This window comes from Vigna unguiculata, chromosome 3 (assembly GCF_037176805.1).
Source record: "Vigna unguiculata cultivar grain cowpea cultivar isolate G323 ecotype 2 chromosome 3, ASM3717680v1, whole genome shotgun sequence".
Lineage (NCBI taxonomy): Eukaryota > Viridiplantae > Streptophyta > Magnoliopsida > Fabales > Fabaceae > Vigna > Vigna unguiculata.
Window position 1 is genome coordinate 46,084,260 of NC_140794.1, and position 24,046 is coordinate 46,108,305.

At 31.1% G+C, this 24,046-nt stretch overlaps 2 protein-coding genes across 2 annotated transcripts; one reads left to right on the forward strand and one right to left on the reverse strand.

Annotated features, from left to right (window-relative positions):
* Nucleotides 1-5,982: 5,982 nt before the first annotated feature.
* On the forward strand, nt 5,983-6,746 carry LOC114176187 (pterocarpan synthase 1-like). Its single transcript, XM_028061139.2, has one exon. The coding sequence runs from the start codon at nt 6,027-6,029 to the stop codon at nt 6,579-6,581; it is 555 nt and encodes a 184-aa protein (XP_027916940.1). The 5' UTR covers nt 5,983-6,026; the 3' UTR covers nt 6,582-6,746.
* A 2,428-nt stretch (nt 6,747-9,174) lies between these two features.
* Nucleotides 9,175-22,595, reverse strand: LOC114177261 (phosphoinositide phosphatase SAC6-like). Its single transcript, XM_028062535.2, has 21 exons — nt 22,438-22,595; nt 22,030-22,193; nt 21,842-21,925; nt 21,402-21,532; nt 21,228-21,319; nt 19,440-19,497; nt 19,170-19,226; nt 19,039-19,072; nt 18,816-18,896; nt 13,074-13,180; nt 12,445-12,531; nt 12,277-12,354; nt 11,933-12,003; nt 11,730-11,828; nt 11,326-11,425; nt 11,031-11,139; nt 10,822-10,894; nt 10,504-10,597; nt 10,073-10,162; nt 9,686-9,752; nt 9,175-9,590 (listed from the first exon to the last, which is right to left on the reverse strand). The coding sequence occupies exons 2-21, from the start codon at nt 22,181-22,183 to the stop codon at nt 9,460-9,462; spliced, it is 1,797 nt and encodes a 598-aa protein (XP_027918336.2). The 5' UTR covers nt 22,184-22,193; nt 22,438-22,595; the 3' UTR covers nt 9,175-9,459.
* Nucleotides 22,596-24,046: the final 1,451 nt, after the last annotated feature.

Below are 24,046 nucleotides of genomic sequence, written 5' to 3' on the forward strand. Positions count from 1 at the left end.
TGGATCCAATCCCACATCATTGGATCCGATCCCACATCACTTGGATCCGTTACCACATTATTTGGATCCAATCCCACATCACTTGGTATTTCTTTTTCTTCTATTTTAGTGGTTAAAAAAATTAACAAAATAAATTTATTCATGCAAATATCAAATTACATTACTTATTACATAAAAGGGTAAAATGGTAATTTAACTAATACTTATATCAAAACATATTTTTTAATCTATCATATCAATCAAATTCTTCACAAACTTTCACAAAATTTACATCCAAATCTACTTATAATTACCTCTAAATTCCTTAAAAAAATAACACATAATTTACTTTTAAATCTGTTGAAACTCATTCACTCCCTCTCTCTCTCAACTCCTCTCTTTCAAGTGAACACAACCTTAGAAAGTTCGGGATCGTATCATGTTCATAGAGATATTGTGGTTCAGTTAAAACCTTTGGAAGTTTTCAAATTTGATTCTTTCATGACATTATTTTTGTGTACTTTGTTTCATTAATATGTTTCTTTCAAAATTTCTTAAAATATACATAAAAGACAAGTGCCGTACTAATGAATTATTGATATGTTGAATAGAAAGAAAGATTATTAATTGAATAAAGGGAGAAAGGTAATTCGATTGTCTTTCTTGAAAATGAAACTAACAAGAGACATGATAATCACAAGGTAAGGATTCTAGCTCAATCAATTATAAAGAAAGAGTCCAAATATATATATATTTGTTTAAAAAGAACTACCTCAACCAATTACAGAGAAAGTCAAAATATTTATTTTTATAAAAGAACAGACACATGAAAAAAGACTTAAAAAAAAAGAGTTGTTATAAATATAATACAGTTGATTTTAGTCATAACATGTTGTTGATTGATTTTTATTATATAATTTATATTTTCAATACCTTGTAGGGTATGAGAAATTAAAAGAGTCTTGTGGAAAATGAGTTATACATTTATTTAGGATGAAAGTTAAGTTCACACGTGGAAGTTATTTAAACATGCAAAGTAGTGGTCTTATTCTGCATCTAGAAAAGACTTTTTGTGTTCCTAACTTTTATAAGAATTTGATTTTCATTTTAAGATTAATTTCTTTGGGTTTTTCTTTAATTTTTCAAATTTTGGTTTTACATTGTCAAATACATAAAAAATTATTGCTTTTGGTGAACTATGTAATGATCGTCATTCATTATTCTTCTCTTTTTTCTTTTCTTATTTGCAAAATAATAATTCTATCTATGAACATTACAACTGGGTTAAAAGGATGTATTGTGAATGAAGAATCGTGGTACAAGAGATTAAGACACACCCATTTAAAGACTTCCATGACTTCATCCTTAGAATGAAGTAGAGATGCTCATATCGAGAGTAATATATATATATATATATATATATATATATATATATATATATATATATATATATATATATATGATCTTCAAAAAGTTTAAAATTTTCTTCATATCATAATTAGATTTAGACTTAATTAGTTAAATGGTACACATTTTGGTTTGAATGTTTCAATTTGGTTTCTGTTTTTAAAAAAATGTCAATTGCGTCTCAACTTTTAAAAAAGTATCTCAATTAGGTTCCTTTCAGAAAAAAAAAAAGTATCACGTGTCAGTCTCTGATTTTTTTTATTTTTTTTTTGCCACGTGTCAGGTTCCTGCACGTGACAAAGTACCGACACATGTCAGTAGTGTCATTATCAAATGTTATTGTCTTGATTTCAATTTAATCCTCACATATGTCTGTTTGTTAATTTAGTCCCGATTGGAAACAATCCAAGTGTGAATCAAAGTTCCACATTGGATATAATAGACAAAGTTAAACACTATATAAGAATAAAGCCCATAACACTATTGTTTTAGGTTTTGGGTTTAAAGTAGTGTGAAATGTCTAATATGTGTAAGACTCATATGATATAAATATATAGAACCACAATATCTAAAACCACAATATCTAAATAACTATAACGTATAAAATATAAACCCAACAGTCCCCACGTATGTCTATTTGTTTCAATATAATCTCCACATATATCCTTTTGATTCAATTTATTCATATTTTTTTCCAAAATACAGAAATATTGTCTCTCTCTTATAAGTATAACATTTACATAAGTAATAAGTTTGGTCTCAAATTTAAGAAAGAAACAATATTGCACTATTTTGAAAAAAAAATGAGTATAACATTTATATAAATAATAAGTTTGGTCTCAAATTTCAAATTTAAGAAAGAGAAAATATTGCTATATTTTGAAAATGACGTTATAACATATTATATTTTTCTTAATTATTAACCCATGTTTTTTTATTCATGACTTTTATAACTAAATTTTAATATAAATATTAATACTTAATTTTGTTAGTCATTTTTAATAATAAATATCAATATAACATTTATATAAATAAAAAATTTCGTATTAAGAGAGAGACAATATTTCTCTATTTTAAAAAAAAAATTGGGACTAGATTGAAATAAAAACAATGACCCTTAGTGATGACATGTGGCAGACCGTTGATGACGTTGATAAATTTTTTTTGCTGAAAAGTGCCTAATTGAGATATTTTTTTAAAAAATTGAGATATAATTAACATTTTCTTTTAAAAATGGAGACCAAATTAAAAATAGTACCATCAAACTATTTGTTTGTTTACCCTTAATAAATATACATAGTAAAGTTGAAAGTATTAAGTAATCTTTCATTTACTTATCACTTAATTCTCTCCATGGATATGTGTCCTAATTTTGAGTGCCATACTATAAAGGATTCTTCCTTCGTTCAGAAGTTTTAATTCATTTGTAACATGCTTATGATTATTATGTTGAAAAAAAAAGTACTATCACATAGTTTTCCAAAATCAACAATTTTAGATTTATTTCACAATGTAAAATCAAAATCCGAAAAATTAAAGGATTTTTTCAAAGGTGCTAATCTTGAAAATGAAATCAAATTCTTAGAAAATTTATAAACATACAAATTATTTTTCAAATACAGAATAAAATACTTAAAACTAAACTACATGTCCCAACCACATGTGAACTCATATTGTTTTTTTATCAGGTGCTTAGCTCATTAGTTTCTTTAGATTTATCATACCCTATAAAAGATATTCAGAAATAGATTATCTGATGTGATAGTCATTCAAGTTGGTGGTTCCAATCATGATAACGGTAACAACAAAAACTAAAAAAAAATTGTTAAAGACTAACTAAATATACTTCAAAAAATCTAATAAATAAATAAAATAACTTGAACCAACTCTAAAACAAAAACCACAATCAAAATCAAAATCAGAAATTAAAAAATAAGAACTGTGATATCATCAACTTAAAGCGGACTCAAATGTATGAAAGAATTTTTTTTATTAAATTAAATGAATAAAATAAGACATTAATATCTATAAATAGATATATTCAGAAATAGTGATAACTAGATCACTAAAATTAAAATCTTACAATATTTTGTAATAATTGTAATATTCACATCTAACTTAACCAAATATTTTATTTTAATTATATATTTTTTAAGATTTAAATTACAAGAGATTAAGTAAATAAAAGATGATAAAAAGAAAAGCTTTGAATACCATGCAATAGAGTAAAATATAATGCTGACACGTGGGTGAAATGATATGTCATTGACAAATATTATACTTTATATTATTAAATAAATATACCGATTATACTTTATAATTTTTCTTTTAAGGTACTATAACAAACTATGACTTTTTAAATTATTTCAAAAATCATGCACAATTCATACTTGATACAGTTGGACCTGGAACAGAAGACAATAAGGGACACTTATTTGTATTTTTTTCCTTTTTATACTATAGTCTACTAATAAAATGAATTTATTAATTTTCAAAATAATCACTTTTAAAATCATATTTATCTTTACATAACCTGTGATTAATTTAAAAGTATAGAAATGAAAAGGTTGTATCGTAGGGAGTTTGTTTTGAATTGTGAGTATGAGAGAAAAGAGTGTAAGATGGGTTTGCATTTGATTGGAAAGAAAAGTATTCTAAACAAACAAACTTTTGGTTCTATTCATATTATCAGCGTTAGGAGTGGGCAATTTCAAAAAGTTGATGTGGACAGGTTTTTAATGCATGATTTATTGTGGTTGTTCATCATTATTACCTCTTTTCTTCTTCCCCAGATACACAATTCAACTTAACTTTTGCTTACCTAAGTGGAAGGTATTTCTCACCATACCAACTACACTAATTTTAACATTATATGTACAAGTCAAATCATTTTCTATAACTATTTTTTTATGTTATCTTTAGGTGAGTGAGTAGCTTTACTTTTTATTGTTTTTATAAAATATATAACTTAATTTCTTCTAATGTGAAAATTTATTTTCACTTTTGTACTCAACAACTTTTCTCCTCATGTGGGAATTTCATTCGCATTATAGCTCTTTCAAATGTCTGAATTGGTCATATGTGAAACCGTAACCATCAAACACAGCACCAAATGTTTTCATCCACGAGATATAAACAAATGCATAAATATACTAATTCATATTTAACTATGAACATATTAAATTAAATATTTTCAATCAACTAAGTCGTAAAAATAAAAATATTAATAATTTTTCAATTGTAAATTGTTGTAAATCTTATATCGACTAGAAATAAGGTCAATTCATAATATATAAATGGACGTAGATCTTACGTTACAAATCAATTTGTAAGGTTAAGTTAAACTTAAATTTTTTAACATGATATTAAAGTTATGAGTTAGAACCTATCCTAAAGATAATTTATTATTTATTGGATTTATTATTCCACTCGTTATTGGATCATTCATTAATATTTAGTCGATATGATCTCCAAAATAAATGTCCAACTAAAAAATTTATAAATTTTGAAAGTTAAATATGTTTTTGGTCCTTAATTTTAAGTGAAAATTGAAAATTTCCTCTTCAAAATTTTGAAATAATTTAGTCTCGTAACTTTAGAAATGTGTGTACTTGATCTTTTTAACCAATTTTTGTTAAGTTTAGTTGTCGTTTCAAACTCATTTCATGATGATATTTACGTTAAATTCATCGTTTAACTTATTTTTGTTTCAAGGTTAGTTGAAAAATGCGTTTAAAAGTAAAATAAATTTAGCAAATTTGATTAAAAATATTAAATTCACCCAATTTTTAAAGATAAGAGACTAAATTGGTTAAAGTTTTAAAAAGAGACTAATTTCAATTTTCACTAGAAGTGAAAAGACCAAAAACATATTTAACCTAATTTTTAATTACTTCTAATTAATTTTTGATTTTCATAGAAGTCTAAATATGTTAAACTTATTAGTTATTTTGCTCTCAAATAAACTAGGATACGAGAAATTATCATAGTGATTATACTCGTATAATTCTTTATTTATAATATAAATTATTTTAGTTACAAGTGAATTTTAACTTATAAATTGATATCTATTTTTAGTCATTTGATCATTATTTAAAATTTGTTTGATATTATTAATTAAAAAAGTATACAAAATAATCTATTAATATAATATAAAAATTTAAATTGACAATAAGTTAAATCCATATTGGGACATACATTTTTTTTTTCAAGAATAAAAAGAGTGAATTTTAAGTTCATATGAAACCAAAATTCACTCCTCAAAGGATTTAATAAGAAAATTAATTGTTGATCAGTAATCATGTAACAAATTATTAAAACATTAAATATATTACGGAGCTTTCACATTCTAATTCCTAACATCATAATGAGAGTAAATGCAGAGTCCTATTTACTTCCACCATGTGTGGACTGTGTATTAATTCTTGAAATGCAGACAATTTTCCAGTCAAAACCAGATGACTATATACAATAAATGACAATCCCCAATGACTTGGTTATTGTTTGCATTGACTTCACTGATTTTACGATTGTTTTGTGCAAAAAAAAAAAAAGAAAACAAAAACATTTTTCTTGTATATAATGAACTGAGATATCAACCTTATTTTCCATTCTAATCACAACAACCCACCAACATAGTTATGGCTTCCTCACACAACTATGTTCTTGCTGTGTTAGTTTTGGCCACAATCCAATTCAAAGCCATTGCAGGTTCCCATGACCACCTTCAACACCTCAAATCCCTTCACTTCTCACTGTTCCAACATGAAACCATAAACAAAACAGGGTATATCATAGTGGAAGGTATAAAAGGAGGAGCAGGAGTGAGTCAAACCACAACCCCTTTTGGCACCTTATTTGCCTTTCAGGACCCTTTGACAGTTGCAGCCAACAGATCCTCCAAACTGGTTGGGATCTCAGAAGGAACTACAGTGACATCTAGTCTTGATGGCCTTCGAAGCATTTCAATTGCGAAGCTAACTCTTCGTTTGAAGCACCATAAAGGGTCCCTTTCTGTTGTTGGTGTCACTGATAACGTGAAATCCTCGAATCTTCCAGTGGTAGGAGGCACTGAAGATTTCTTGTTTGTGCAAGGCTATGTTACTTCTTCTCCTGTTGATCTTACGGGTCTCACTGTTACCTACAAGATTCAATTTCATCTTTACTGGCCTCCTTATGCAACTCCATCCTCATGATCATGAGGTAGATTGCATGTATTACTTCCATGCACTCACTGATCTGTGATGTATTCATTCTTAAGATGCTGCTTCAACTGGTTAATAATCAATCTTCTTGTTTTGTTTTTAAGTTAAAGTTAAGAATAAAAGCTGGAGTGAAAGATGTTTGTTAGTTTTTCTTAAGCTGAAAACCTCCTTTTAAGCTAAAAATGATTAGTAAAGTTATATTTCTTTTAGTGTCCAATGAAAGGTAAAATTAAGAAAATTAAAGATGACAAAATGCATTACAGTGTGATGGCCACTAAACAAGAATGAGATTGGAGGAGTCCACAATAGCAATTTTAAAGAGAATATAGAAGAGAAAAGTACTAAAGAGAGAGATAAAATAAATGTCTCTCTCTACCACGCTCATGTATCTTGATATTTAATTGATTTTCCATGTGTAATCCTTAAGGTATAAGTTGGATTTTTTTTTTTTTTTGTTTCTTACACCATCCGAAACATTTGACACCTGTTGTTGACCTATATCATAATCCTCTGTATTTTGGCATGGCCTGGCAAAAGCAATTTTTATGCTAAAGAATGTATTTTCTGCATACATAATTGGAATAGGCCCAAAGCCTAGTTTCTGGTTTTGTTCTTAGGGCTAATGAGTTCCATCTATAAGGTTGCAACTTAACTACACCATGTCTTTTTCCTTGAATTTAGTCTATCACCTTTTTTGGTCTGTATTTCTGTTCGTGTTCTGCTGAACTTTAAAATATTTACCTTCAATTGAGTCAAGACAGTAGTGTCCCTCTATTGCAGCAGCATCTCTTGTAAATATGTACGATCAATATTATCCAAGACATACCTATCAATTCTAGAGAGTCATTCTGTATACCATCTTAAAAGTTGTCATGTCTATGTTAAGCTGATATGAGTCCATGGCAAGAACTTGATCCAACTCCTCAGATTTACATAAGTGAAACAACACGAGTACATTTCTAAACAACAATTGACAGTCTCAGATTGATCATTCATTGATACTCCTTCACCCGAGACTATATGGTCAACGTATTCGTATTCAATTTGAGAAAGATCAAAAGAGCATTTTGAGAATTTTGCAAATAGTTGGTGTGCAACCCTAGAAGTTGGAACACAACTTCCAAGTGGTGTAAATGACCATTCCACGAAGAACTATATACTAGAATCTCATCAACAACGATGACAAGATCACATTTTCTCAGTAAACCAGTGAAAATCTCATAACCTCATTCATGAAGGAATGAAATGTAATTATAGAATTAATCAAACTAAATGGCATGACTATCCACTCATAAGGGCCATGATGTGTTCTAAAAATGGTCTTGTAACAATCCTCTTTGTTTAATAAAAGTTTGGCGGTATCCAGGGTATCCAGACTGTAAATCTAACTTGAAAATATTTTTGGCATGATATAATTCATTAATCAATTCATCTACTGTGAGCACAGGAAAACTGTCAATAATAATAACATTCAAGACTCTATAGTCTATACAAAACCTCCATGTTCCATCTTTTTTTTCACAAGGACAACCAACTGGAGATGAAAAAGGACTATTCCTAGAGGTAATGCGACCTTCCTGCAACATGTACCATTTTCTCATTTTGTTCTTTTTGGCTGTGAAGATACCTGTAAGGTTGTAGTTGCACTGGTTTGGCATTAGGAAGCAAGGGAATATGATGGTCATGTGACCTATTATAAGGTAAGTCTTAAGGAATAGCAAACACATCCTTATAGGTATGTAACAAAATAGCCAAATCTGGTTCTAAATCCTCTGGAATTGCATCCAGTAATCATCAGAGCAAAAAGGCACCATACAGAGTAATAAATCTGCCATTTAAACAACTTTAATGTTATTGCATTTTATTTACCCACAAGTACTTTGAACCCACCAGAAGTTGGCTCTAAAAATCGAGTTTAACATTACAGATTTAAAACAGAGGAATAGAAGCATTTGACACCGGCGGTTTCAGTGACTGTGAGGTAGTTCCCACTGTGCTTAGGGGGGCAATCAAGATTCTAAAGTTTGAAAACAAGCAGCATGAGGAGAGTCTATTAGATCACGCGTAGTCCTAAGGTATGAATGGTTTTTTTTTTCCTTGTGCTCCTCCTATTTCCCATACCATTTGGAAAATTTGACACATGTTCTTGACCCATAACAGAATTACTGACTTCCAACACTACCTTTCCTCCTTTGCTGATATGAGATAAATATTTGAAATATGTTTTGAAAAGAAAAGGAAAAAATAACCATTCTCTCTCATTCACATATACCAACTTCTATGGATTGTTTATGATATTTAGGATATTTTTTTTTTTGGTCAGCATGATAATTAGAATATTAATTAGTTAGTTAGGTGGGTAGTTAGATATAAATGGTTGGAAAAAGATTGATAGAAGATATTCATATTTTGTGATTGTAAATTGAGGATCGACTCTTTTGAAACGAGAAATCTTGTGAAAGAAATCTTGAAAGACAGTTTTCTCATTTATTTTCTTTCCACTTCTCGGTTCTTAACAAAGGGTCTGCAGAAGATACAGTAATGAAACAAAGCAGTTTGAAAAGAATAAATTCTCTTGAAAGCATACAAAAAGAATAAACTGAATATGAATTTCCAATAACTTGAGGTGCTTCAATCTTATACAAGACACAAATAAAACATGCATATACAAAGAGGAAACCAGAGCAAGAACTGGCGAAAAAGCATCAACCACTGTAGTGGGATATGAAATAATTTTGGAAGCTATAATAACTACAAAATTAGTATAATAATAGAATAAGTATCATAAGAAGTGTGGAAGGGACATCGAAGTGCAAAGATTCCTGCAGTTGAGGATTGTTAATTGCAAACAGTGATCTGGATATGGAAGTCAAGACCGGGGCTTGTGTAGGCGAGGTCTGTTGCAGAAAACGCGACCATTGGCCTTCACAAATGCTGCTATACCAAGACTAATGCTTGCCCACACAAGTGAGAAGAACAAGTGCTTAAAATCATATCTAACTGCAGAAATTAATTTATGATTGTCACTTGAAAAGCCATGTTAGACATATGCAACTAGAAGGCATAGGTTTCTCAACAGTATGCAGTTAACTCACCTTGCGTCAAGGACATGAGTGTGAAAAAGAAGCCAGTCAAAACCAGACCCAAAGCCAGAGGAAATGACTGCAATCATAAACAAAGAGATGTTCAAATTTTAATATGAAAAGCACATTCTTCAAACAATGAATATAAGTAATAACATGAAGTTAAGGCAGCAATAAGATATTATTAGTGATTAACGGTATAAGGTGGAGAGACAAAAATCGGCCGTATAAAAATCCACCCTAAACCCAAAAAGAAAAAGAACTTCTGTAAAATGTTGAAGAATTGAGTAAATAGGAATGAGTTTCGCCATATTTAAAAGACAAGTTAATATTTATTTATATTAAATTTCTGATAACTTTTCTAAAATCAAAAAGATTTAGTCTACAAATTGAACTTACAGCAATAGCTTCAATGCCTTGATTCTGAGAAGGATTATGTTCTCGGTTGGCAGAAACTATGAAATGCCCTTGTAAGAGATCAATTGAATCCTTTTACATTAAAAAAAGAAGTCATGAACAGGATCAATAACTGATGGACAAAGTTTCTTGATATGATCACAACTACGTGCAAAATAAGAATTGTCTACCATGGGGAGATATATGAACCTACATCATGATACTATTTTCAACAAAAAAATCTTAAACACTATACATTTATGGATTACTCAACTTTTTCATTATTTCTATTAAATATGACACTTTTAACTCATACTTGAATTTCTAAATGAGGATGTAAGAGCAAAATCAAACATTTGAAGGACCAGACAATAAGTAATGACAGCATGCACATATGAATTCTACCCAGGCATACAATGAGATGAGATAGAGACCTGTCTTGTTCCATCGCAGAAGTTATTCAAATAATAGCGCATAAGAGCATTCACACCATCATTTACTATCCCCTGCATTGTGCGATGCCCAAATCTGAATCCAAACAAAACTTAATGAGGAGGTGGCACAAAGTTAAATTTTAAACTTGGGAGGGTCATAATTGAAAATTACAAGAAATTGTTACGTCGTTATTGAAATTATCCCTATGCTAATGTAATTTCAACATAAAATAACATTTTATGGATGCATAAGTTCTGTTTAAGTTTTTCTATATGTGATGAACAAGGAAAGTGATGGAAAAATTGATGGGAAAATACCGGACAAAGTCTCCTTTGAGAGCAGGAGTGCCTGTATATTGAGTACTTATATCATCCCCGTGATTAGCCCACACTGATAATAGAGCCAGTCAGAAGAGAATCTAGGTTAGAAATTCTATGAAACAATCTAAACAGGAGAAAATTTTTGAAATGAAAATAGCTAACAATACTGCAAAGATGTGTAACTTGAAAATTAGCAATACACGTACAGATCTTATACTTGTCATCTAGATTTGGATGTGAACTAATGGTTTCCTCAGCACCAAAGATTCCAATTCTTCTAAGCTGGAATTCTAGCATAGTTCGGCCTATCATGCTCTGCATATCAGTAAGAACATTATTGAGTAGGAAAATGATGCAACAAATGCACACATACCAAAAAATAGATAATGTTGAGCTTTTATTTTCATACTCAGCACCAAGTCCATACAGAAGGAATGAAGCGTTCAAAAAAGAGGGAATGATGAAGCGTTTAAAAAACTTGCATTGTATACACCAACCAACCTGAGTAACATTTGTACGGTCGAGGCAATCAATACAATTGGTTCTAACAATACCAAGTTGCTCCTTCATTTTCTCTCCCTTTTCAGTCAATAAAAGGTATCTACAATTTCAAAACAGAAAGGGATCAAAATTCTGGAACCCTTTAACTATAATGCCGAGTAAAAATGAAATTTGATTACAAACACAGAAAGGAAAGAACGTTGTGCAGCTAGACAACAAATTATATTATGGTTGACAATTATCCAAAATCTTATAACAAACAGCCCCGCAATATGCAACATAGTAAAACTATAAATGTTGAAGCCAACTTGGGCAATAGCAGGTAATGAATGCTAATCAAATCATTGAATATGAGAAAATTTTATATCTAAATGGTTAAAAACTTAAATAATAAAATACCATACCCATTTCTCTCAAGAAAATCAGATATTTGATCATAAAGGATTGAAAGACGATCAAAATGGATGTGCCCGCAGACGTGATGGAAATCGAAATGCAGATATCTAGAAAAAAATAAAAAGGGTTTGCACCAATTCCAAATAACAGATATATTTGTAAGTGTCTCTCTCTCTCTATATATATATATATAAGTGAAAGAGACTCTTACCTGACATCATTACCAGATACAATTTGCATTGCCTTTCCATATTTTTCACATAGCCGACCTTCTCCTCCGTGCTATTAAGAAACCACGTAGAGAAGAAAATACACTCAAATAGATGCATGGTGATACATAAATCCATCCTTATTAACACGATATATTCTTAGGACATGCACAGCATTATACATTATAGAATGATAATATTTGGTTGGTACCATATTATTGACAGTATGCAATTTCTATAGTTACTTTTAAGGTTCAGTAACCAATTATAGACCCAAGAATCATCTGAGGCAATTGTCCTTCATCAGATAAGCCTTTTAAGTTTTTTGCAATGGAATAATATTCACCTCGTTAACTAGGTCAATAGCTAACACAGACCCATACTTTTTTCTTAAATCTAAGAAATGCCTCTCCAAGACTCGGGGCTGCATAATAACCAATGAAACAATAGTCAAATACATTTAGTTTATTACATGAAAACTTCAAGAAATACAGAAAAATAAATAACAACTTACCCCTTCCTCATGATTCAGTAATTCATACTTCGGTTTATATGTTAAGTCAACAATTTGCTGCCAAGGCAGTGGAATTGAACCACGAACCTGCAAATTATAAACAAAAATGATATTATGTAAACGAAAAGCATGATAAGAGGTCATTTTAGCAAGTTAAAATATCACCATGGATTATGACTCGCTATCAGGCATACAAGTTATTATGATTTTCTGCAGTTACCAAAGCTTACTTTTCAAAATTTGACAGTTAATTTGCTTTTTTCAGATAACAATCGTTTATTTGCTACTAGAGAGGATAGCTAACTTCCTATGTAGTTTACTATCAATAACTTGAAATGAAACATCAAGAACTAATTCATATAGGGAATGCAGTTCGACCAAAAAACAGAAAGGAATGAATAATTTTCTAAACATATGGTATAGGACTTAAAAAATGGTAATGTTGTTATCTAATACAAGGTAAAGTAACAATTTGTGAGAAAAGTTCAATTTATTAATTAAGCTAATGTTAATGAAAGAGTTATTTCAATATAGCTATAGCTCCTAATGATTTGAAATAGAATCAATAAATTAAATAAAATGTAGAAAACCATTATATTGCATTGCAGCATGATAGTACAAAGCATTACCTGAACAATTGATCCTGTATACCCATTGATCTTCATAATTTGCTCTGTTTCCACAAAATTAGCCACATAACCATCAGGATCAGCTCCTCTTCTCCACATTCGGGTTCCTTTCGGGAAATGATTGTGTTTGTGTCATTAGCCAATCAATCAATGACACTAATTCAGCATAATCTATTGGGAATTTTTTGTAGGCGATCAAATAACAGATTAACTGTTATCTTTAATACTGTAGCCTGCTAATCACTATCAACGATACACGCTTCATTACGCAGCCACAGATGACAACGAAGTTTTCTCACACAATTTTTGAAGTTTATAGATTATGTTAGACTACAGAGATTGTCTATTTTTAATTTTATCTTTAGCATTAAATGTTTGACAACTTTGGGATTGTTTATGGATTTTGGTAAAGGGTTGCTACAATACCTATATTTGCTCTCATTGTACCACTACGTAAATGTTACAATACTAAAATATTCAAAGTAATTATGTTATACATTTTTGTTTTTTCTGGGTTTGTGTATGATACGCATAGACCGATACATATTGTCTACAACTTATCGTTTGTATGCATCATCTATATCCTTCAAAACACATCTGTGGCTCAGTCTGATTCAGCTTTGAAGCTGATCTGTATACACTCTTCCACATGAAATATTTCAATAGATTACTTGATATTAAATTTCTGAAATACTTATTAAGCTGCAAAAGGAATAAGGTAGCTTATTTTAATCCTTTTCCTTTTCTTTCCAATCCATTCCACACGTTTCATATTGTTCCATGGAGTTGTGCTAATCTTTGCTGAAGTCAACTTTCCATGCCTAAATTTCTTGTTAGAATCCCTAAGAATACACCATTATAAGATATTAACCCTAAGACATTTTGTTAGTTCTGAATACGGACAAAACTAAATGCTTTAATTATGAGAATAGGCTAGTTGTCTCATTTTATATAACCCTAAAAAACATTGAAGTTAACTATGTATTCAATAGTTCAGGAAATCCCTTAATTAGATCTTTGGCATTCTATTTAAGAGAAATTTCTTTTCTAATTATAAAAAACTGCTCTTGACGCTGTATCCAAGTTCCGAAATCCTTGGGAGCCTGTGTAGTCTCGTGGCTTGCACTGTCACAGGTTTCTTCCTTCTCTCTTTCACTGTTATCCTTCTTGGCTTGCAATGTCAAACTAATGTTCACTCTGTTGCAATTATGGTTTCTGTTGTTTGTGAGGAAATTACCTTAGTTGTTAGTTAGCCAGGGTATTAGTCTAACCGTTTTAGTTAGATGGGTATAACTAACTTGTAACTGTGCTCGGTATGTATTCTTTTCTGTAAACAGAGTCTCGCTGCTCTTTCGTATACTTTTACCTTTACATAATAAAATTAGTGTGTCAGTGTTTAGAGCTCAATGATCCTTTTTCATGGCTTTCGCCACAATTCTTGACGAGGTTTCTTCTTCGATCCCGGTCACTGCTCCAGCCACATTTTCCAATCGAATCACTAAAAAGCTTGATAAGAAGAATTTTTTGCTGTGTTGACAACAAATCGAACCTATTATCAAAGCCTATAACCTTTATTGGTTTGTTGTTTCTCCTTCTATACCGATGCTTATTCTTTCTAAAAGTGATCTTTATCAGAGTTTCATCAATCAATAGTACCTGGCTGGGAAAGCAAAACCAATTGCTTCTTGCATGGCTTCAATCGCCATTATCGAGCTCAATGCTTGATCGTGTTCTTGGACCACTTTACTCTCATGAGATATGGGACAAAATACATACATATTTCTGTCATCAAACTCACACTAGGGCAAGATAACATGAATTTGAACTTCATCATTCATTACTGGAAAATACCACAGTTGAAGAGTACTTACTTTGCATCAGAAGCACTTATTGATACTTTCTGCTGTTTCTGCTGTTGAAGATCCAACTTATCATCGTGAACACTTGGTTCTATTTTAGAAGGCTCACCAAAAGAATTTCATTATATTATTCTTTAGTTGAAAGTCGTATTCATGAAATTTCAATTGAGGAAGCAGTAGATTTAATTCTTGCTTATGAACTTAGAAATCAAAAAGTACAAGGTACTCTCATCCTTTACGATTCGTCTTTTGTGAATATAAGCTAAATTGATAAATCAGGTTCCCAAACTGATGCTGATAATCAGAACTTAGAATCAAATGTTAACTATCAAAAGTCTAATTCTAAATCTCGAAACCAGGGCCAATACGGTGCTAGCTTTGGCTAGGCCGAGGAGGAACTGGTGGCAAAAGCACTATTCAATGGAAAACAACCTCAGGCTATGATTGTAGATTTTGATCCAACACCAAACTCAACCAGGTTTTCTGAGTTAGGGGCTTTCTATCATGTAACAATTAACGCTCAAAACATTCAGCAAAATTCTCCTTTTAAAAGTCTTGATAAGATATTTTTTTGGTTATGGTCAAGGTCTGAAAATATTTTCATTGGGTTTCTCAAAATTGTCCACACCATATAACAATCGTGTCTAGTTACATAGTATATTATATGTCCCTCGAATAAGAAAAAAATCTTATCAGTGAAAGCAAATTTGCTTGACAATCTGTACTTTTTTGAGTTTTATTCTAACAAGTGTTTTGTTAAAGGATTCAAATGAAATTCTTCTTCAAGGTCATGTCGATGTCGGTCCTTATGGGCTCTATCAATTTTCCAATCTGTCTCTTCCCTCGGCTAAAATTTGTCCAGTTCTTAACATTTTCCTTGTATAAACAACTTTTCCATATAGTGGCATCTTAGATTAGGACATCCTAGTTCAAATGTCCTTTGTCTTGTCTTTCAACAATATAATATCAACTTTCTTAATAAGGTTGAGTTTCCTTTCTGTCTGCATGTTACATGGGAAAATCTAATAGTTTACCGATTGTCTCAAACTAAGTATGTGTCTCCTTTGGAATTGATATATAGTGACCTGATGGAGACATGCTCCCATTAATTATCCTGGTAATTTTCGTTACTACATATCCTTTTTGATGCCCACTCATGTTTCACATGGATATATCTTCTTAAAAATAAATCTAATGCCTTAGAAGTTTTTAAACAGTTCAAAAGAATAAACACATTATTGCAGGGAAGGGGCTGGGGGTTGGAATTTCATGTATTTAAACTTAATAGGATAGGCATTATTCATCATTTGTTACTCATCACCAAAGTGGTAATGTGGAGAGAAAACATTGTCACATAGTTGAAATGAGTCTTTCTCTTCTTAGTCAAACCTCTCTTCCCTAAACCTTATCATGCTCTCACCATTGTTGTTTACCTATAAATAATAGGTTATCCTATGTTCTTCTTCACTTTGCTACTCCCTATACTACTTTTATTTCAGACTTTCCTAGATTAATTTTTTCTCAAGGTTTTTTTGGGTGTGTTCACTTTCCTTTTCTTAAACCACACAATGCTTACAAGCTTGAATTTAGATCAACTGAGTGTGTCTTCATTTTTAATGACCATAGATTTCCTTACCCTCATCTTTTTTTCATCTACTTATATACCCTCATTTTTTTTCATCTACTTATATACCCTCATCTTATAATTCAACCTGTGTTTGCTTATATTTTGGATATATTTCATATTAATTCTACTATTCGTGCAGCTTCACAAGTCACTGAATATATAATTACACCGTCCATCTCTTATTCTTCAGCTGAGTTCGTTATCTCAAATTTAGGAGCTTTTTCCTCCCATAATATTGAACATTTAGCTGAGTCTTCTATCAAAATAACTCCTTTAGTTCTGACATTCGACTTGTCAATATTCATCCCATGATCACCAATCTAAAAGTAGGATTCTTTAATCAAGAATTCAACCTACTCTTCTCTGTCATGCTGAGCACAAAATTATAAAACAAGCTCTACAGGACCTAAAATGGTTTGCTGCTTTATAGAAAAATAATAATTGGACTGTTGTTCCTTTATCTCCAAACAGGATTCGCGTTGGAAGTAAAATGGGTTTTTGAGTCGGAAAATGGAGATGGCTCAATAAACAATTAGGAGACTAGATTGGTGGCATAAAGATTTCTTTAAAGGTTTGAATATGATTTTTCAGAACATTATCTCCTATTATTAGACCTGTCATAATTCACATTATTCTCACTCTTGCACTTAGTCACAAAAGGCCTATATTTCACCTTGGTGTAAATAAAATTTCTCTATGTTGAAGCTGAAGATAATCTATGGTCTGCAAGTTGAATACAGCAATGTATGATCTCAAACAAGCTCTTAGAGCTTGGTTTGAAAGGCTGAAAACTACTCTTCTTCAGTTCGGATTTACTAACAACAAATGTGATCATTCGTTGTTTATACACAGGCATGCCTCTGCTAGTATTATCTACTTTAGTATATGTTGATGATATTATCAGCATTTCCAATTCACAATCTCTCATGTAACAAATCATTACTCACATGAATGTCATCATTTGTGCAGTCCTTGTGTATGTTGAAGCAAGTTTTGAGCCGTGATGATATTGGCCAAGTTGGGACATCATCAACATACACAAGAAGTATGACCAAGGAGGAACTAGAACCAAAAGTGAACATACACTAGTCATTCTTTGACTGAATGAATCCAAGAGCAATTAAGGTTGAAGAAAGTCTGGAGAACCACTACCAAGGCTTATCGCAAACCATACAAAGATGTAAGCTTGTAAACCAAGTTTTCATTAGTATGATTTCCCTACGGAGACTTTGTATAGACTTCCTCAAATGAATCTCAATTATGAAAAGAAAACAAAAAACCATTGTTGACATCTATTTGAACAAGGTGTCAATTTTTGGTTGCTGCTGCTGCAAGGAGGATTCAAATTGATGTGAGCTTTATAACTGGGAAAAAGATTTAAAAAAATCAATGTCTATGTATCCCTTGGCCACCAAATCAATTTTATATTTATCTATGTATCTATCAGGTTTGTGTTCCAATTTTTAAACCCACCCTATTGCTTATACAATGTCTCCCAGGAGGCCAAGTTACCAAGAGACCAAGTATGGTGCCTTAATTTCATTACTCAGGACACATTTTTCAAAAGATACAGCTTGATGAAAAAAGGCTCTTGGGTACAAAAGATCTTGTTGATGAAAGATTTATAAGGACTATGGTTTGGACACAAATATAAATTTTTTGCTAGTGTACGGTTGGTAAGAGAACACAGTCTTGGGTGTGATAATCACCCTTGTTTCTTATCAATAAATTACCATATTCAAAGTGGTAAATCCTTTTCCACTTTTCAAACGGGGGCATATGAGGGATCCGAGATGGCTATAGGGATGACCACATCAATAAAAGGTTCAGCATTAGGTGCAAGGGAAAGAAAGTAATTAGTGGACATGTGAAAAGGAATATTATTGCTAAGAATAAGCAAAGTTTATTAGAAATATGATCAAATCTAGTGAATCAAAGGGAAACATTATTACATGTACAATCAAATCATTTACACCGCGTATCCTATTTTCTAGAAAGAACTAATACCAATTCTGACATTTTACAACTTGTAGGTTCATATGCCCTATAAAACATCTATATAATGTAATGCAAAGTGCAAACCATCCTAACAATCTTTCGCATAACTTTTTGTTATCACCATCAAATTAACGACTTCATTAATTTAATGGGACAAAAGGTGATTTTCCAATGGTAAACAAAGCATAAGCAAAAACTTCGTAAGAGCATAGATAATGAAGAAACAAACACAAATTTTTATTAAAACATATTAAATACCATTTCTTCTCGTGCATCTCCTAGCAATTAAAGTGATTTCAATGATATCTTTCCCGATAGCAGATTCAAAGTGATGAAAACCTAATGATTTGTTAAGGATAATCCTAAAAAAAAATAATTAATTGACACTATAATTGGTCAAAATTAAGCAAATTACTCAAACAAATATTACTTGTCAAAAAATGAGTAAAGGAATACATATACAACGATGGGAAAAGGATACTGCCTTGGACGATAGGGAGTAAGTATGGGTCAAGCTGCATGCATAGAATTAAAACATTAATTACTTAGCAATATAGAATGCATAAGCAATGAAGGAACCAAAAAAGTATAAACAAGTTTAAAACAGCCTACCTTGTTCTCTATGAGCCCTTCCAACAGATAATTATTCCATAGAAATCGAGGCTCTGCCTGTGTTAAAGCATATTGGTAACATAAGCAAAAAATAGAAAATCAGATTGAATCACCACAGTGACATTGTATGCGTATAACATTGAAAGACCTGAGGGTAGTGATGAGAGCAAAATTTAGGAGAGTAACTTTACAATTTTGGGATTCACGCTCCGGTAGTAAAATTCTTCTGTAACAAATTACTCAAATTACTAGACAAAGGCAATATATTACCTGTCTCCAAAGGGGAAGCGACTTAGAGTCTTCACCAAGGTCATTTAGCCTTTGGGTACTGCAGCGCATAATATTAAAGTCATATCATAAATACAATTTTGCAATTCTTTTTTCTTGCAATCACAAACATAACAAGTTTTTCTAATAATGTATTTTTTTTACCACAAATGTATATTGATTTTGTAAATGATTAATCTATATAGAAAAACTTAATTAACCACTTTTTTAGGATCTTCACTTCCAGTTATATATTTTTTTAATTCACTAAATTCAGACTTGAGGGGTTATTTAAGTTTAAGAGAATTACTATATTTCCTTTGAAACCAATATAAGAGCATCTCCCAGGATTTATACACCAAATCACAAAAATAAGATATTAGTCTTATAAGATCTCCCCAATAAAGTATAAAGTATGGTAATGTAACATAAAAAATAAGAATGAGTCATAAAAATTTTAAATTTCTTTTATATTGCAACTTCCAAATAAAAGATAAATAAAAGTGTGACATTCTTGCAGAGTAAAAATTACAAAAAAAAAAAATCATATTGATACCCACAAAAATTAAATTAAAATTAAGGTCTCATGAACCTGCAATGAAGCTGCTCTTTTTGTCGTATTTTAATCATGCATCTGATTATATTGTAAATATTTCTCACCTTCAAGATCTATCAAAGTCAATTTACTTTTAATGCATTCGATGTCTATGATTTCACCCGATAGTTATTCACTTATAAGAAATTAAATCTGATTTCTGTACTTTGAGATTTCAATTTTCATTAATTTCATATGATGAAATTTGATATGTACGTTATATATACAAATGTTTATATGTATTATAGTATTAAGTATTTCCCCTCAGGCTAAAAAATTGAAATAAAAGTGTCAATATTTTAATATAAATACTTTATATTAAAATGTAGCATTAGATAATTAAAAATAGTGAATATCATAGTCAATAAATTAATAAAAGTAATTTAAATATTAATAAGTTCAATTAATAAATATATCTTTCCCACTTAAGTTTGAATGCATTTATTGATAATTTAATGTAATATTTGTGGGTACATTTGTATCAATAAAATGAATTTTGGGTAGGATGAGAATGACAAACTAATCATAAATTATGGTTATGGCTTCTAAGGTGATAATAATAGGGAACATTAACCATCATACTTTCTTTTCTTATACGAACCAGTCCACAACCTTCAATTTAAATTGAAAGCACTAGCAATATACTTCTAATTAAGAATGGTGTAATTTACAACTATATATATATATATATATATATATATATATATATATATATATATATATATATATATATATATATATATATATATATATATATATATATATATATTAGTGAAGATTACCAATGATATGTTTGAGGTTTCGATTGATTACGTTTAAATATAGACACTATCAGTCGAAGCAAAATACAAGTTTATTAAAAGAGACATTTTAAAATTACACTTACTTCAATTCCTTCTCATTAGTCATTGCAAACTTAGCGTGAATGTCCTCAAGCATGCACGAATACACACTTTAGCCATTAAAAAACAAAGCCTGATGTGATTATCCTTAATTCCGTGATAAAAAAAAAATTGTAATATACTAATTAGTGTTACAGAAAATAACGGTATGTTTTCTTAAATTTCAATACGTATTGCATGGTTGCATTGCACCCGCTTGTTAATCGGAAGATTATTTCCCTATGAATAAATAAGATTCATGTCTGATTCGCTGAAAATTTGGATGCTTGCTAAAAATATAAAAAAAAGGTTCACCTGAGAGTTAAATTGGCATCGTACGAGAAGAACAGACCCGTAGTCTTCTCAGCAACTTTTAATATCCCAGCAAAATCGATCTCTGTCTTCTTCTGACACATTACACAACAATTATGAGTTTCAAATTGCTTATTAACATAAAATCAACGAAACAAGTGGAACTCTGGCAGTTACCTGTTGTTCAGAAGGGATATTACGGTGGGAACAATCACATGGAAAAACCTTTAGAGATGAAACTTTGAAAATTGGATGTCCCAAGTAGGATCCAACACATTCACGCTCAGTTATAGCCAGCAAATACGATCCTAAGGCATTTAAAGTTGAACCCAAAGTAAATGGTCAATGGATATCTACTATTCAAAAGGAATACATCCATGCAAGAAAGAAATATCATGATCAAAATCAAAAGCACTGGCAAAGATGAAAAACCAGAGACTTTGAGCATAACTCTAGTAGTAAATGAACCAAAAGCAACTAATCACACTCGATCATCCACTCCACTAATGTATACTATTTATTTAAGACAATACTAGAAAAGAAAAAAAAAAAAAAAAAGAGAGAAAAATGCACAATTCACCTTGGCTCTGCTATTGCTAAGGCTAATGTTCACTTACCCTCCAAAAGGCGCAACATCCCAGCCACCCCATAAACTGTGAAAACCTTAGGAACTCGAACGGTGCTGCTTTCAGTAATCTCGTCTGTAGAAAGAAAAAAACACATAAAGCGAACACTCAGTTACACTGAGAGCACATGACAAAAAAAACGGGAGCAAAATATCAACGAAAACAGAGTAAGAACGAACCAATGAGCTTGATGGAGCCATCTTTTCGACTAATTGACAAATAGGAACCAGAAGAAGATCCATCTGTTGGTTCAATCACATACTGATTCGGAAATTCCCAAAGCCGCATTCGCGTATATAGCTTCTGTCCAGACTCTGCTTTCTCCATTGACATTTCCACCACACTGAACACAACACAAACACAATTGTTCAAAAACCAAGAAACTAGAATAATGTAACGTCAATTTCAAATTCAAATACGTTTCTGGAGTTTTACAGATATACAGAGGCAACAATCCAATCAAAATTACTCAAACTAGTTCAATCGAATCGAAGAACAATGTTCCCGCGAAAAATTGAATTGAAAGTAAAGTTTCAGAAATTTGTCGCACTTTATGAAACGCAGAAAGAGGAAAAGAAAATGTTCACCTGGTTGAATAGTGAAGATTAAGAATGCAAATTAACGAGGTCTTAATAATTATAATGCGACGAAGAGTTACGAGGAGGGAGTAGTGTGCTTCGTATTTTTTGAAACTAAGGGCATGTTTGGAAGCTTTGCCAATCACCACAAGTTAGCGAGAAAAAGATGGCCATGCTAAAGGTTTGTATTCGTAATGTCCAAACGCGCTTGCGGCACTGAAGCGGAAACTTCGATTGGCCCTGCTATAATGGTGCCGAATGATTGCAATTTGAGACGCGTGGAACGAAACTACAGGTCTGTGAGAGGTACAAGGCTACCACTTTGGAGAACCCTATGACGTAGTCAATTTAAATTTAAAATTTGATCATATATCCACCACCTTGTTCTAGTTTAGACTCGTTTTCCTTTTATGAGCATGATTCTTGGAAAGCTTTGATGAGTATGATAGATGTTAATAATTATATTTTTGTTATTTTTATAAACAATCATTTTATATGTTTGTTTTAAGCGTGATTTAATCTCAATTGTTGATCTTTTCAATATCAATCCTAAACTTATTCTAATGCATTATTATTTTTCATCATAATAAATAAATAATATTAACATTTGAAACATGTTATATATACTTAGGTTTTTTTTTTGTGTGTTCATATTTTTTTTTACTTTTTAAATTTAATTTTTTTCAAATTAAAATAATTTATGTTTCGATTCCGACCTAAGTTCATTCAACAGTCATCGTTAGGAACAACCACCAAATTTCAGAGATATTGTCCGCTTTGGAGCATTTTAGCTCTATCACGGTTTTGTGCTTAAAAGGCGTCTCGGAGGGTGGAGGGAGGTAGGAGTATATAAACTTCACTTGACCTCGACTCCTAAGCGATGTGGGACTTATTGAGTGTACCTAGAGTTGTCAAAATGGGTAACCCCGCCCAACCTGGCTCGACCCACCACGGGTTGATGATTTAGTGACCCAACCCAACCCGACTCACCTTTTAGCGAGCCAAAAAAATTTGAACCCGGCTCGACCCACCACGGGTTGGCAGGTTAAACGGGTTGGCTCATGGGTTCATTTAATTAAAAAAATATTATTTTTTTATTTTCTTTTTTAGTCTAAACTAAATTTAATTCTAATTAAAATCTAAATGAAGTTTAATATAATCCAAATACAAACCAAAATAAAAAAAATTACAAATTATTTATGTGTTCGATAAAAAAATAACCTAACATGACCCAAATGTAAAGCTCAACTTAATAAAAATAAATAAATAAAAACACTTATGTGATCCTTTTATCTACAGGTTGGTGAGCCAACCCGACTCACCACGGGTTCAACCCGAATGAGCCGGGTTCTAAATGAGTCGGGTTAAAAATCAACCTGTATTAAAATTTGTAAACAAATTTCAACCCAACCCGGCCCGAACCCGTGGTGAGCTGGGTTGACTCGCGGGTTCCAACCCATGTTGACATCTCTAAGTATACCGAAACAATTTATTTTATCCATTTTTCTCTTTTAAGTAATCATTTCTTTAATTTTTTTTATTTGACGATTCTTTTAACATTAATTGATTTTTAATTATAAAACTACCTATAAAATAAATAAAAAAATTTACAATAAAA